Source organism: Carlito syrichta, unplaced genomic scaffold (assembly GCF_000164805.1).
Source record: "Carlito syrichta isolate Samal-C Ts95f unplaced genomic scaffold, Tarsius_syrichta-2.0.1 Scaffold288923, whole genome shotgun sequence".
NCBI lineage: Eukaryota > Metazoa > Chordata > Mammalia > Primates > Tarsiidae > Carlito > Carlito syrichta.
Genome location: NW_007233019.1, coordinates 2,013 through 16,771, shown reverse-complemented (window position 1 = coordinate 16,771; position 14,759 = coordinate 2,013). Strand labels below are relative to the sequence as shown.

At 38.8% G+C, this 14,759-nt stretch overlaps 1 protein-coding gene and 1 pseudogene across 2 annotated transcripts in view; both read left to right on the top strand.

Moving 5' to 3' along the window:
- The window catches only part of LRP11 (LDL receptor related protein 11), a gene marked incomplete at its 5' end in the record, with an annotated part of 46,009 nt that extends 42,675 nt beyond the window's left edge, over positions 1-3,334 (top strand). Inside the window, one exon of the mRNA XM_008053997.2 lies at positions 2,969-3,334. Within this exon, the coding sequence (XP_008052188.2) occupies positions 2,969-3,123 (155 nt within the window). The remainder of the gene's footprint in view (positions 1-2,968) is intronic.
- Positions 3,335-11,633: 8,299 nt separating this feature from the next.
- LOC110595278 lies at positions 11,634-12,000 on the top strand (annotated as a pseudogene). The gene has a single exon (XR_002481729.1). The product of XR_002481729.1 is annotated as a 60S ribosomal protein L34 pseudogene (transcript).
- The last annotated feature ends 2,759 nt before the right edge of the window (positions 12,001-14,759 follow it).

Genomic DNA, 14,759 nt, shown 5'->3' with positions numbered 1-14,759 from the left:
CCGTTTAGCCTGAACCCTGGTTTCATCTTTAAACAAGTCAGACACATCTCTTATTCATTTTCCTGCTCCCAATAAGCAGAGCCAGAGCTGGTGGTGTGTTCCAATTTGTGAGAAATGACTTGGGATGCCGCAGTTTCTGTGGGGGTTGACCAGAGTATCTCTCTTTCTTTTGGTCCTGTTCCTTTGTAACATATCCAGTGTATGTGACTAGTGCATGAAGATGGAGGGAAAACTGATACCTGCAGGCCCGTTAGCACTGTCAAAGCGTCTTTCAATAGGGTGGCCACTAGGAGCCAGTAATGACTAATAAGGCCCCAAGCCATAGGCTTGGAGAAATCAAGCAGTGAATCTTGACACATCCAGAGAGCTGCCATGTGTGGAACATATGGGACAGTTCTGGAATCAAATTCTATACTGTGGGTTTTTCATAAATTTTTATCTTTCACAGTCCTCTGAGGGAATACTGGCCTTGCCCCAAACTGATTCCTAACAGACTCTAAAGCAATTTCCACATCCCCTCCTCCTACACCCAGACACTTCCAAACTCTTCTTGAGAATCTTGTTCAGGAGGTTTATCTGGGATTTCAAAAAGACATCAGAGATTGAAATGCCTTCAGTGTGTCATCAGCACCAGGTCCTCTTGTCTTCAGAAGGAGGTCAACTACACCTGGGACCAGTTTTAAGCCGAGAAAATCAAGGTTGTCTGGGATGAGCTTCTTCAGCTACCTACCCCTCCCCTAGATGTAAAATCCTCTCTGTGCACTCCTCTCTTCCAGTCCTAAAGGAAGAGGTGTCCCCTCTTCCCAAGGTGTCTCTCCCCTCATCTGGACATGGCCCCTGCTTTCCTCAGCTATGTCTCTCCATCCTCTGTTAGCTCCACTGCTTTTCATCTCTGTTTCCCTACTGATTCTTTCCCCTGATGAGCGCAGTCACATTCAGATCTCTCTTCAATGACTGCAGTCACATTCGGATCTCACTTAATATATAAAAAACCAACATGGCATCCCTCTGTCTTCAGTCTCCCTGTAAATGAATTGCCCGTTGCTGAATCCAGGGACTCTCCAGGCTTCCCTGGCTTGTCCTCTCCTTAGTATTTGATTCTGTTGAGCACTGTCTTCTCTGACCACTTTTTCCTTAGCTTCCAAGACCCTTCTTCCTTTTGCTTGTCCTCCTAGGTCTCTCAGTCTTTTTCGGCTCTTTTTGGTCTTCTCCTGTCTGCCCTCTAAATGTTAGTGTTTCCCAGGACCTTGTTACTGACCCTCCTGTCGTCTTCCTCTCTGGCAATCTTACCCACTTTCAGGACTGTAACAACCACCTTTATGCTACAGGCTCCCACATATTTAGGCCCAGATAATCTAAGAGTCTAAGAAAAATTCTACCTGATTGATCGCCTATTGGCATTATAATCTGAAAAGGCCAAAAAATACACTTATCTCCTTTAACCACCTAAGCAATCTCTATCATGCATCAAAATCACTTGAGCAAAATTCCTACAGATCAGACAGATAGGCCACTTCTTTTTACATTTGTACTTCCTATATAATTCTAACTACAATACTTGGTTGCATTTTTTTTCCCATTTAAATGTCCATCTACCCAGACTTCAAGTCACTGAAAAACTTTCATGTACCTTTTGGAGAAATAGTGTATCCTAGTGGTCAAAAACCACAGACTCGGGAGCTGTCTTGTCTGGGGTTGTGACCCAGCCCTGCCATTTACAATAGAAAAGCCACTTAATAATTGATGCCTTAGTTCCCTCATGTGTAAAATGAGGATCATAACAGTACCAACCCATTTGGTGGTTATGGGAATTCAGTGATCTTCACCATCTTTGGGGGGATATTTATTTATTTACTTACAAATAAAAATTGCTTATCATCTTTGATTACCAGCACTTATTCAGTGTCTAGCACATGGAAGGCTCTTAATTAATGCAGAATGGATGAATAAACGAATGAGAGAAAATGTTCTAGAATGAGCTTACACAAGGGAGATGTTTCTCCTCCTTTAGTTCCACCAGTTGGCAAGATCCCTGCAGCTGAAAATAGCTCCCCCATATCATCTCCAACCTGGCATGACTACAGAGTAGACCAGCCTAAGAATAGATCCTGCTGAGCTTGATAAGAAAGACTGGTCTGGGCACACCCTGTACCTTCCAGACTCCTGCGAGCCTCTAAAGGTTGCTTCGAGTCTGATGTCTAGGGTCAGCCCAGGAGGAAAAACTAAAGATGTTTTGCTGAACAACCCTTGGCCCAAATCACACCATACTATTTTGAAGTTAGTTTTCAACAAATATTCTACTGACTGTGAGTAGGTTCCCTGGATTTAGAAAAGGAAATAAATGTCTTAAGCCCTGGCCAGAACAAGAAATCAGGAGCTAGTTCATACTAACTTTAAGAGAGAATGATCATGTATGAATCCATGAGTATAATGTGACGATAAAAAAGTCATATGGTGTTCTCACTCATAAGTGGACCTTGAACAATTATCATAATACTATAAGAAAAGGATTGGCAGTAGTGGGAAACTGCCAGGGGAAGGGGGAGCACACCTCATTAACAAGGGTACCTGCATAATGAACATTTGTATACCTAACCCTGAATCGTACCCCACATCTTTAAAATAAAAAAATAAAAAAAAATAAATAAGTAAAGTCATATGGTAAGAATGTCTATTTCAGTTGGATACAAGGGTGATCTGATTGCAATATTTGTATCCACTGATGCCATGGAAGTTTTGTAGGAATATGGCACAGAATTTGGTTTTAAAGAGGTCTGTGAGCCATAGACCTATAAATTAAACATTATATACTTCTAAGCAAGTTATTTAATGTCTGTACAGTTAATACTAGTGCCAATTTGAGCTGTTCAGATTAAATAAAATAGCGCATGCAAAGTGCTTATTATATAGTAAATAGCAGCATTGTTTTAATCATTGACTTACCCTCTTCATTTTTAACTTTTCACAGGTGCAGTTCTGCCCCTGGCACTGGGCTTGGCTATCACTGCTTTGCTGCTGCTTATGGTTGCTTGCCGACTACGACTGGTGAAGCAGAAACTTAAGAAAGCTCGTCCCATTACATCTGAGGAATCAGACTACCTCATAAATGGGATGTATCTATAGTCATGTAATTTAAACAGCTTGGGGCAAGGACATGTTTCACTTATAATTTATACATATATTATGTTTTAGATATGTATAACCTCTTTTGTTTTTAATCGGGCCAGAAGATTCTGCAAATCCCAAAACTTTGTCTTTATTATTTATTGTAAAAACGTTTTCCTTGGACAATTTAGAGAGGAATTCATATGATTAAAGACTTTTACAAATTGAATTCTGATTTATGTAAGCTGTCCCTGAAAATAGAAATTTGTATTTAGCTAAGGCAGAAAGTTTAGTATCTCAGGAGGTGGTCCTGGGATGGCAGCGCTACCCCGTCACTTTTGAGAAGCCAGCCATTGGCTCCAGCAGCGCTGGATGCTGTAGGCACGACTTCCCCTTACTCTGTGACCCTGTTCTCCCTCCTATAAGCTCCCAATGCTCCTGTTTCTTTTCCCCTTCAAAATCTGTTTCTGAGAATGGAACTCAGTGAGTTTATACCTTCCATGAGATGTCACCTGTGGCAGGTATACCTCAGTTATAAACCTTATGAACAGGCCAGTGAGCCCCTGGGAAGAGGAAGGTGGGTTCTTCCCAAGGCCTCTGACTTCATGGCATGTAGGCGGCTGTCTTCTTAGGCTGATCTTTAGGATTAAAGACCCAGACTTTGGAGTACAAACAGCCGCATGATGGTCATGCAGTGAGACAGGAAACCAAGGTGGAAGCAGGAAACTTGCAGGCCAAAAATTTAACAGAAACTTAGGTGAGGGCAAAGTGAGCAAGGAGGATGGTTAATATTTCATTCTATCATCTCAACCCTGCTCCACAGTTAGTGCACAGCCACTTATTTACATATAGTGTTTGTTGATGGAAGAGAGCAAAATTGAGAAGCAGAACATTGGGTCAATTTCTGAGAACAGCTTTTATAAAAATGTTACCATGGTTCAGTATCAGTAAGTTCTTTGAGCCAGTGGAATGAGCCAGTTTTTATTTTTTAAGCTATAAAGTGTTCTGCCATCAGCTAATACCAGGTTTATGTATTTCTACAGTGAACACTAGTTTTTTCACAGGCTTATCTTTACACAAAACCAGCATCTAGCTTTGCATCTTTCCCTTTTTAATTTGTAGGCTTCTAAAGGCAAGTTATTAATATTTCCATCATCACTTAATGCCGGGATTATATACATTCTAGAAATGATTCCACTGAGAGGAATGTATAGGATGGTGCCTGTCTATACTCACATGATGTTCCTATCATATATATATATATATATATTTAACCCTAAGTGGCAAATTGTTTTAAACACTTGAAAAATATTCTAGAGTCTAGTACACTTTTAGATTGAACCTACAGTAGGTTGTTCATTTAGCAAATGGCTGACTTGGGTGGGAGATATATCAAAATATATCAGATGCAGTGGCACATGCCTGTAATCCCAGCACTTTGGGAAGTGGCGGCGAGAGGACTGCCTGTGCCCGGGGGTTCGAGATTAGCCTGGGTAACTTGATCAGATCTCATCAATACATCAAAAAATTAGCCAGGTGTGATGGCACATGCCTGTGGTTCCAGTTATTTGCAAGGCTGAGGTGGAAGGATCGCCTGAGCCCAGCAGGTCAAGGCTGTGGGGGCCATGAGCGTGCCACTGCACACCAGCCTGGGCAACAGTGAGACTCTGTCAAAAATAGATAAATAAATAAAAATATATTAACAAATAGAGTTAGTTCTAGGGTATCCTTTCTATTTTCTGAGAAACTCAAAGCAGTTTGAATGTCTGGGACTGAACAAAGATTTAAGTTGCTCAAGGACAGTTTAGAGAAATGAACTGTGAATGAACCTAAGAGGTTTGTACTCTGTAAGGCTGTGCAGTTTGTTTTTATATAGAAGTATGTCACCTATAGCCATACTCAATACAATAAAAATTGATGAGGCATGTATCCTTCAGCACATCTTTTATACATGAAGAAATTAAACACAATTTACTGTCGCCATGGTATTGAAATACTTGAAAAAAAGATGTCCAGCATCTATGTATACAATATTCCTTTAATAAATTGTATTTTGTTCTTAAGACTTTCTTACCTTTTAATATAATCATAAGTTGCTCGTATTGACTAAGCTATTTATTACTTTGTTATTTGGATTTAATCATACCACTCCTGTTTGACAAAGAATTGGAGAAAAGTGACTTGCCAAGGCAATGTCTACAAAATATTTCCATTAGCAGATAAACTGAATGGGACTTTTTAAAGTCTTCTTGCCTTGATTATCTGATTAAAGGAGTCCTTATCTAAGACAATTAAACAATATTTTTAAAGGGAAAGGTATCCACAATTTCTCAAATGTGGTTTTACATCTGTTTCCCTAAAAGAGACCCACTTAAGCCATCTTCCTGAACACTTAAAATTTTTTCCTTTCATTCTCAGTAGACAACAGCTACCCCTCCAGCCTTCCACAAGCATTTAATGTTTCAAATCATCTGAGCACCAAATATGTTCTTTCATAGGAAAATAACCGAATGCTTTCATCTTTCTCCCAATAACCTTTTGAAATCCTGTGACTTGGCCCTGCCCTGCTACATTTACCAGTGCCTCCTTTCAGTCACTGATGGTTGTTCATGTTGCTCTTTATTGTATTGTCCCTCGACCCAAACATGTGTATTTCTATTTGTCCTTCGGTTTTGCTGTACAAGGCAGACCTTGTTGATGACTCTACCCAGGTTTCACCTATATAGACATACTGCAGTACTGTACCCCAGAATACAGGCACCATCCTTACCCTCAGATGTTCCCTCAACATCATATTGATGATGCTTCCTTTTAAAGTTTATTTTATTTTAAAGATGTGGAGCATAATTCAGGGTTGGGTATACAAGTGGTCACTATTCAGGTAAAGTTTGGGCTTCCCTTTGGTCCTCATTTCTCCCGGTTTGAGATCAGGTGCCCTTATTGATGCTGTGTGTCCCCTCCACCCCCACCCCATGATGCTCAACACAGCACCTGAGCCTGCAATTCTGTCATTTGGGCTGGCTGTTAAATTATAAACCATTTCATGTTTTGGTTTTTCGTTGGGGATTATGCCACTTTGTTCCTAGGACAACTTCAATTATTTGCTTTCTGGACTCCATGTTTTCTACAAATTCTTTGCACTAAAACTGAATGAGAATTTTTAATAAGGACTGCCCAAGCTGCACACCAAGAGAACAAAGCTCAGTTTGCAGTATGCAGTATTCTTGTCTCACTGGCTTTTTAAGCACCTGTGTTGCAGACGTCTCATTCCTGGCTCCATTCCCCCAGCTGTTTTGCCCTACTGGATTCTAGTATTCTAAAGGTAGAGTATTTTCAGTCATAGCTACTTTTAATAGCTTAACGCTTATAGATTCTTCAGCTAAGTATAAAACCACCAAGGACAAAAATAAGGTTAGAAATCCCAAAGCTGAATGTTTTTCAGAATGGATGGAATGATTAAAACAGAGTCTTCTCCTGTATTTGCCTTATTTAGATCTCAGAATATCTTCATTCCTACTTATTTTCATTCTCAAATCACATCAGTTTGTTAAATCTTGCATGTTATCACACTGCAAATTGAAGAGATCAACTTATTCAGCTGAAAGATCTTTTAATAAAGTTATTTCATAACTTAGGAAACTTCTCAGAACAGATTTTTTGATTTTTTTTTTTTTGAGTCAAAGTCTTACTCTGTCAGCCAGGCTGGAGTGCAGTGGCATGATCTCAGTTCACCCTAGCCTCGACCTGTGACTCAGGCAATCCTTCCACCTTAGTCTTCCAAGTAGCTGGGACTACTGGCACACGCCACCATGCCCGGCTAAGTTTTCAATTTATTGTAGATGAGGTCTTGCCATGTTGCCCAGGCTCATCTTGAACTCCTGGGTTCAGGCAGCCATCATGCCTTGGTCTGCTAACGTGCTGGGATTACAGGTATGAGCTACCATACCTAGCTACAACAAATTTAAATACAAAAATAATTTTAACTTTCATAAAAAGCTTATGAAAAATTATGTTGCGTAAATGGACTTAAAATATTCTCTTGAATTTTCATTGTCAGTTTCATATGACTGTAGACTCAGAAATCTGAATAAATCAAAGAGCAGTATGATAACATTTTTAAAAGCTCCACAAACTAGAGAATTAGATAAATGTATTTATTATCTAGAAATTTGTGTATAAAGGAAGAAATCAGAACCATGAACTCCCTAGCCTGAGACCACAACTTTTAACTTGCTTTTTGCCAGTGAGGGTGATAGGCAGTAAATCTGACACTCCCTGAAATTCCTGCCTGTAACTTCCTGGTCTGCTTTATCCAACCCTGTTGCCTACCTCCTAATTGCTCAATAGAGTTGATTCTAAAGAAGGGCAATTCGTTTTTCCCCAGGAAATATCTTTTCTATAGTAGATTTTAAAGTGACACAATAGTCTTTATGTGGAAATTCTGCAGTCTCTTTGATCTATAATGTGTAGAAAAATCGTGACAGTATCATTACAATGGGGGGGTGCTAAACAAATAATGGTGGCAAAAGAAATTACTTCACCAGGTGATTTCTCTAGCCCATGCTAGCTAGCTCTAGCACGTCTATCCTTCTTTCCTCTCTTCTCTAATAAATTTTGTTTTAAAACTTAAAAAAATAAGAAAGAAATTACTCAACATGATCTGATCCTTTTGGGGCACTGGAGTGTTCACAGTGTGGAAACTCAAATTCCAATATCCCTAGTTGCCCCAAATCACTAAATTACTGCCCTCTCCATTAAAAAAAATGTCCTCACTATTGCCATCACCTGATCTTTGGACAAAAGAAAATTTTTTTTTTTTTTTGCAATGCCCACACTATTGGGACACTACTTGAGTTAGAAAGAGTTCAGCAGACCTGGAATATCCTCATATGGCAAAAGACAGACAAAAGGAAAGACTGAAAAGACAGGAAGACAGAAAGACAGGAAAGGGATGGGGAGAAAAAGAAAGAGAGAAACATACATCAGAGACTCTGAGGGACTCCCTGGCACAGTTTAACATTATATGGGAACCTAAAGTCAGCTCTGTTTTCTCTCCCACCAATCAAGGAGTATTTCATAAAGTCTTGGTACAAACAACACAAAGTCAGTTAAAAGATAAAGTAGGTCCAGTCACCGTGGTTCACACCTGTGATGCCAGTACTTTGGGAGGCGGAGGCAAGAGGACTGCCTGAGTCCAAGGGTTCAAGACCAGCCTGGGAAGCATGGCAAGACCTGGTCGCTACAATAAATAAAAAAATTAGCTGGGCGTGGTGGCACATGCCTGTGGTTCCAGCAACTTGGAAGGCTGAGGCGGAAGATCGATTGCCTGAGCCCAGCAGGTCAAGGCTGCCGTGACCGTGAGTATGCCGTGGCATCAGCCTGGAAGACAGAGTGAGACTCTGACTCAAAAAAAAAAAAAAAAAAAAGAAGTGGGAAACCAACCACCATTGTTGTAGCAATGATATTAGAAGGGCTAAGAATAAGGAAATTATTGGACTTGATTTCCATTTTTTATTATAATACATAAACATTAAATTCCTTGGGCCTCTGGGGCCAGTTGGTTTTCTTCAAACAAGATTCTTTCACAGGCCCGCTATTTGAGCCACCCTCTAAGTACAGGGAGGACAAACATTGTCATCTTTCTGAAAAATCCAGAAAAATCTGGAGAAAATCCAACAACTCTGAAATCCATTCAGAACTCATTTGTTTTACTGAGTACAGTTCTTTAAGAATACAATAAGTTGTAGGAAATAACTATTTATACCTGCAAGAATTTTAGCACTTACCTAAAATAAGGTATTGGCCTTCTGAACCACATTAAGAACACTTTTCAAATAACCCATGTTTGTTATTTAACTTACAATATTAGTATTCAGTTACCATACTCACATTTCTTTTAGTACCATACCAAACTACTGGAGAGTTTAACTTTCTTTTTTGAAGTTGGAGTCTTACTCTGTCACCCATCCTGGAGAGCAGTGCCATAATTATGGCTCACCACAGCTTCAACCTTCTGGGCTCAGGCCATCCTTCCACCTCAGCCACCCCCTCCCACCCCTAGTAGCTGGAACTACAGACAGGTGCCACCATTTCTGGCTAACTTTTTGATTTTTGTAGAAATGAGATCCTGCTATGTTACCTCGGCTGGTCTCGAACTCCTGGGTTCAAGCTATCCTCTCGCCTTGGCCTCCTAAAGTCATGGGATTATAGGCATGAGCCCACTGTGCCTGGCAAAATAACGCTGAGCTGAAAACCGCAAATACCTACTTGTCTAGTGAAACAAAATTAAGCAACTTTTTCCTGGCTAGCAATTACACACCAAGAATAACTTCAAAAAATTCATGAGTATTAAGTTATTATTAAAAATGTCATTCCATTTTAGAATCAATTCAATTTTTAAGATGCTTTCATATAGGTACATTATCAATAATTTTAAAAGTTTAGTCAACTTTTTTTTTTAATGATGGCAGTTTTTAAAGTTAGGGCAATGGAATTTTAACTATATGCATGGACAATGTTAACGGATTATTTTTCCCAAAACACTTTCTTCTAAAGTTACTGGCTGGGAAAGAGTTGAAACTCAATAAAATCTTATATTCTAATACAGGCTTAGGTTACACAAAATTTTTTTTTTTTGAGTTGGATTCTCACTCTTGTTGCCCAGACTGGAGTGCAGTGGCATGCTCACAGTCACCACAACCTCAACCTGCTGGGCTTAGGTGATCCTTCCGCCTCAGCCTTCCAAGGCCACCACACCTGGCTAGTTTGTGTGATTTACCGTAGAGACGAGGTCTCACTGAGTTGCCCAGGTTGGTCTCAACCCTCAGGCTCAGGCAATCCTCTCGCCTCGGCCTCCCAAGGTGCTGGGATTACAGGTTGAGCTACTAAGCCCGGCCTGGTTACACAAGTTTTAAGAGGTCAAATCTATAAAAAAAACAAAAACAAAAAACTTGTTTCAACAAGATCTCACTAGACTGGAACTTTGTGAAATATTTTCACTGTTCATATTATGTAAAGAAATCACTTCTGTTAAGGAAAAATGATACACTAAAATATTTTTGAAATTAAGACTACCAAAGATTAAAAAGACATTATCTCTGACCTATACACATACATAAATTTCACTCTCTTAGAAAAACTCTTAGACCTACAGAAATTCCATTATTTCCACCTCCACCCCTTATTAAAGCTCCCTTAATATCCAATTCTGTTTATTCAGCATTCTAAATTTTTAATTTATAAAACTTTAAAGTTCAAGAGCAATGCTTGAACAATGCTTACCGCACAGAATTTGTCTGTACTAATCAGATGGCACTTAAGTTTGTCTTATCATGTTTGTTTGTTTGTTTATTTAGAGTCGGAGTCTTACTCTGCAGTCCAGGCTGGAGTGCAGTGGCACACATGCTCATGGCCACCCCAGTGTTGACCTGCTGGGTTCAAGTGATCCTTCCGCCTGTCTTCCAAGTAGCTGGAACTACAGGTGCGCGCTACCACATTGGGCCAATTTTTTGATTTACTGTAGAGATGAGGTCTCGCCATGTCTTATATTTATAAACAGTCTCCTCAAGCAGATTGCAAACTCCTTAAGAGTAAGGTCCTTTTTCTATCCCCTAAACCTAACAGAGAGAAATATTTACATATAGTGCAATGTTGGTAATGGCTACAAAGAACACAGTCTAGTGAATGCATTTAAGAATTAATTTAAATAGCCAGGCTCGGTGGCTCAGCCTATAATCCCGAGCCTTAGGAGGTTGAGGTGAGTGGATTGCCGGAGCCCGCGGGTTCGAGACCTGCCTGGGCAACTTGGCAAGACCTCATCTCTACAATAAATCAAAAAATTAGCCAGGCGTGGTAGCGTACACCTGTACTTCCAGCTACTTGGAAGGCTGAGGCGGAGGGATTGTTGGAGCCCCGGCAGGTCCAGGCTGCGGTGGCTGGGAGCGGCCACTGCACTCCAGTCTGGGCGACAGAGTGAGACTCCAACTCAAAAAAAAAAAGAAAAGAATTAATTTAAATACTAAAGAATATTTGACGTCTGCAACTACCTCAAATAATACCGACTCCTGGACCATGAGAATTCATGGCCTGGGTCAGGAAGCAATAAACAACCGAAAACTTAAGTCAACAATCAACTTTAACTCTCAAATTTTGGGCACCAAATAATGCTAGTTTCCTGAGTCTAAGATCTTACCAACAAGACACTTGTGAAAAGATGCATGCAGAATTTTAAAGCCATTTTAAAAGAAGTAATATTTAAGGCTTTTTAAGAGTCAGGTAAGGACAGTGTCACATCCTTCTTCATGGTAAGAAGAAGGATCTTCTTGCCAGACCTATGCACATTGAGCACCCAGTAGAAGAGCTTTTTTGGAGAGTCCTGCTCATTCTAGAGCTTGTATTTCCTCAAGTTCTAGAATCCCTAGAAAACCCAAGATCCTATTATAAAAGGTATAAAACCATATTTAAGGAAGAACCCAAAATGCTACTGCCTTCTTAGAAACTCATTTACACTCTTCTGGGGATGCTGTGTAAAGGCACTCAGAATGGTCCAGTGTTTGACATACCACCGTAGGCTTTCCTACAATACAGCCTCTAACAAAACTAGGCTGTCCCGAACTCCTAGTAATAGGATTGTTTACTTATATACCAAGAAGGTTGGGAAAGCACCAGAGTCTGCATGTGGTGTATGCCCAGACAGACTTCGAGGGGTTCCTGCTGTGAGACCTAAAGTTCTTATGAGGTTGTCCAAAACAAAAAAAACATGTCAGCAGGGCCTATGGTGGTTCCATGTATGCAAAATGTGTTCGTGACAGGATCAAGTGTGCTTTTCTTATCAAGGAGCAGAAAATTGTTGTAAAAGTATTGAAGGCACTAGCAGAGAGTCAGAAAACAAAATAAAGAAATGAAGGGTTTTTTTCTGTAATAAAAACTAAAAGGCTTGTTCTGTGTTAAAAAAAAAAAACTCATTTACAGTCATTATATTAATAAGTCTATTTATAGGGAGACATGGGTTTTGGTATGCCTATCCTCAACCCTGTACGTTCCTGATATTAAGTTAATTCATTTGCCCACTCATTATTTATTGTACAGCTACTATAGGACAAGTCCTATGCTAGGCAGGCAAAGAGAAGTGATGACTGAAGTATGATCCTGACCCTGAAGAAACGTTGTCACATTCTACCATGTACAGTTGGATTAATGCTTTTACCTACTCGGATTTCACAAAATGAAGTGTTAGGGAAACTCTTTTTTCTCTGCAGTATTAGTCAGCATTCTGTATCTGGTGGACTTGGCGTTCGTTCTTCTATATTCAAACACCACCAATGCTTCTTTTACTTTTAACTTTATTTGGCAAAGCAGCACTGCATAAACTGTTTAGGAACTAAGACACAGCTTACACAGCATGTTAAATTCATATACATTATCAGCAGCAAGTTAGAAACAGAAAAACAACACTAAGCTACAAGTCTCCTATAATTCTGAGAGGAAGAACTACATCAGTTATGTCCAATCTGAACAGCTGAGTGTTTACAGGACATCACCTGCCATCTTAAGGTTTAATATTTACAAATGCCTAGTTTTAAGGTAACAAAGCAGCTGATTGTAACTACAACATGCTATTCTATGACACCACATCAAAAGCTTTAAAAAGAAAGCTCATCTCTATTTTCTTAGTAGCATCTAACAGACATCCAAATACCAAGAATCTTAACTTATGAATGGTGGTGTTAACCAATGCACAAAAGCAATCTGATAAGTTAATATCAGAATAGAATTAAGTATCCAAAAAAGGAAAAACCACTCAAGACCAATTCGGAAACTAACTTTTCCATTTTGCAGAACCCTTTTTTAAATATTTCAAAGTAAAATGTGGGCATGTTAAAGTAATAATACACAAATTCATACTTAGCATCCTTCTTCTACCAAACTTGGTTCTGTGCCTCTTTGAAGAATTAGAAACCCTAAAAAAACCACACATTTTCATGCTGAAAAGAATAGTGTAACAAAGTCCAAAACAAGCTGTGATGGTGTTGGTTTTCAAAAAGCTTTGAGGACTGAGATGAGCCATCCACTGTAATATGATAGACTGGTCAAGCTGATGTTGCTTTTACAATTCGTCCCTGGGGAGAGAAAAGAGAGAAATATGTAAGTAGTAGTTACATACTACAAATTTTGCCTTTATAACAGTGTAGATACTATTAAATCAATTTAAAAAAAACCCCAAAACAAAAAAACAACAACAGCGATTCCCCAAGCAGAATACTAGAAAAATAAAGAGCAAATAATTCCAAAGCAAAGCAAAACAGAAGTCAGCCATTCCAAACAGCTTTCACACTACTCCAGAGTGAAGTCTGAAGCCTAAAGAGCCTGAGTTCTTTATGTTTTAATTCTAAAAATAGATTTCTTCCTTCAAGATAAAAAATTCAGAAAAATTATAATTTTTGAATCTAGGGTCATCTTCACACTATTTGTTGTAAAAAGACAACCTATTTAGAGCTCAAATAATTTTCTAAATAATTACATTCACAGAGTTGGACAAAAATTTAGTCTTTTGTTTAGAGTGTCTGTTAGCAATTGCAGAGTGGGTCAATCTCAACCCAAGCTCTCTGGGAGAAAAGGCATCATCTGTAGGTATAATATACCTGTCAGCTGATTTCATAAGGCAGCTTTATCAGCTCCAAAAGAAAGCATTCGTTCAGCCAGGTGCAGCACTGTGCCAGCAACTGCCAGTGAGAGGAAGGAAGGAATAAAAATGCAATCTGAAATAAACTGCATGGTATATAAATTATACCTCAGTAAAGCTGTTAAAAGGGGAAAAATAAATAAAGCCCTATAACCTCATATCCGAGGGTAATTTGAGTGAAAAAACATTCTTAAATACTCAAGTATTTCAGGGGTAAAGAAGAATGATGTTTGCAATTAAATCTCAAATTACTGAGGAAAAAGGAAAAAGGAAAAATACTACATATATGTATATACAGAAAGAGAGAGAGATGGAAATGTGGAAAAACATTAATTCACAATTCTACCTGAAGAGGTTTAGCAACTTGTCTGTAATAAAAATAAAAAGTTTTGAAAAAGTTCTTAAATAAATTGAAGGGAAGGAGAGACAAATAGCTTGTATGTCACAAGTAAGTGGTAAATTAAGAGATTACTGAAGAGTTTTTTCTTTTAATCAAATTTTGTAAATTGTGTAAGAAAATATTTTTTAAAGTATTTCTCTCCCATAAGCTTCCTATATCTGATAGTACTGGATTATCTATTAAATGATACACTACAGTTCTAATTCTTCAGCATATTCTTGTAAATAAGAGTATTACAATTCTCATTGAACAGCTTTTGTTCTTAAGTTCATGAAAGACTAAAATATTCAGTCTATGAATTCAGCTGCAAAGTGCTCTATTCATAAACTAAAATAAATTCACTTGTGCTTTTTAAAATGTGAATTGAGGATACTGTTTTCAAAAAATAATTTACACTTTATTTACCTGTTGCAAAGCATTAAGAATACTGTAAATAAATTAATGCCCATTTAAAAAATAGTAAAATGCTTCCAAATATCCTTTCCTAAAAAATCTTTTTTTTTTTGAGTTGGAGTCTCACTCTGTCGCCCAGACTGGAGTGCAGTGGACGTTCCTGGCCACCGTAGCCTTGAC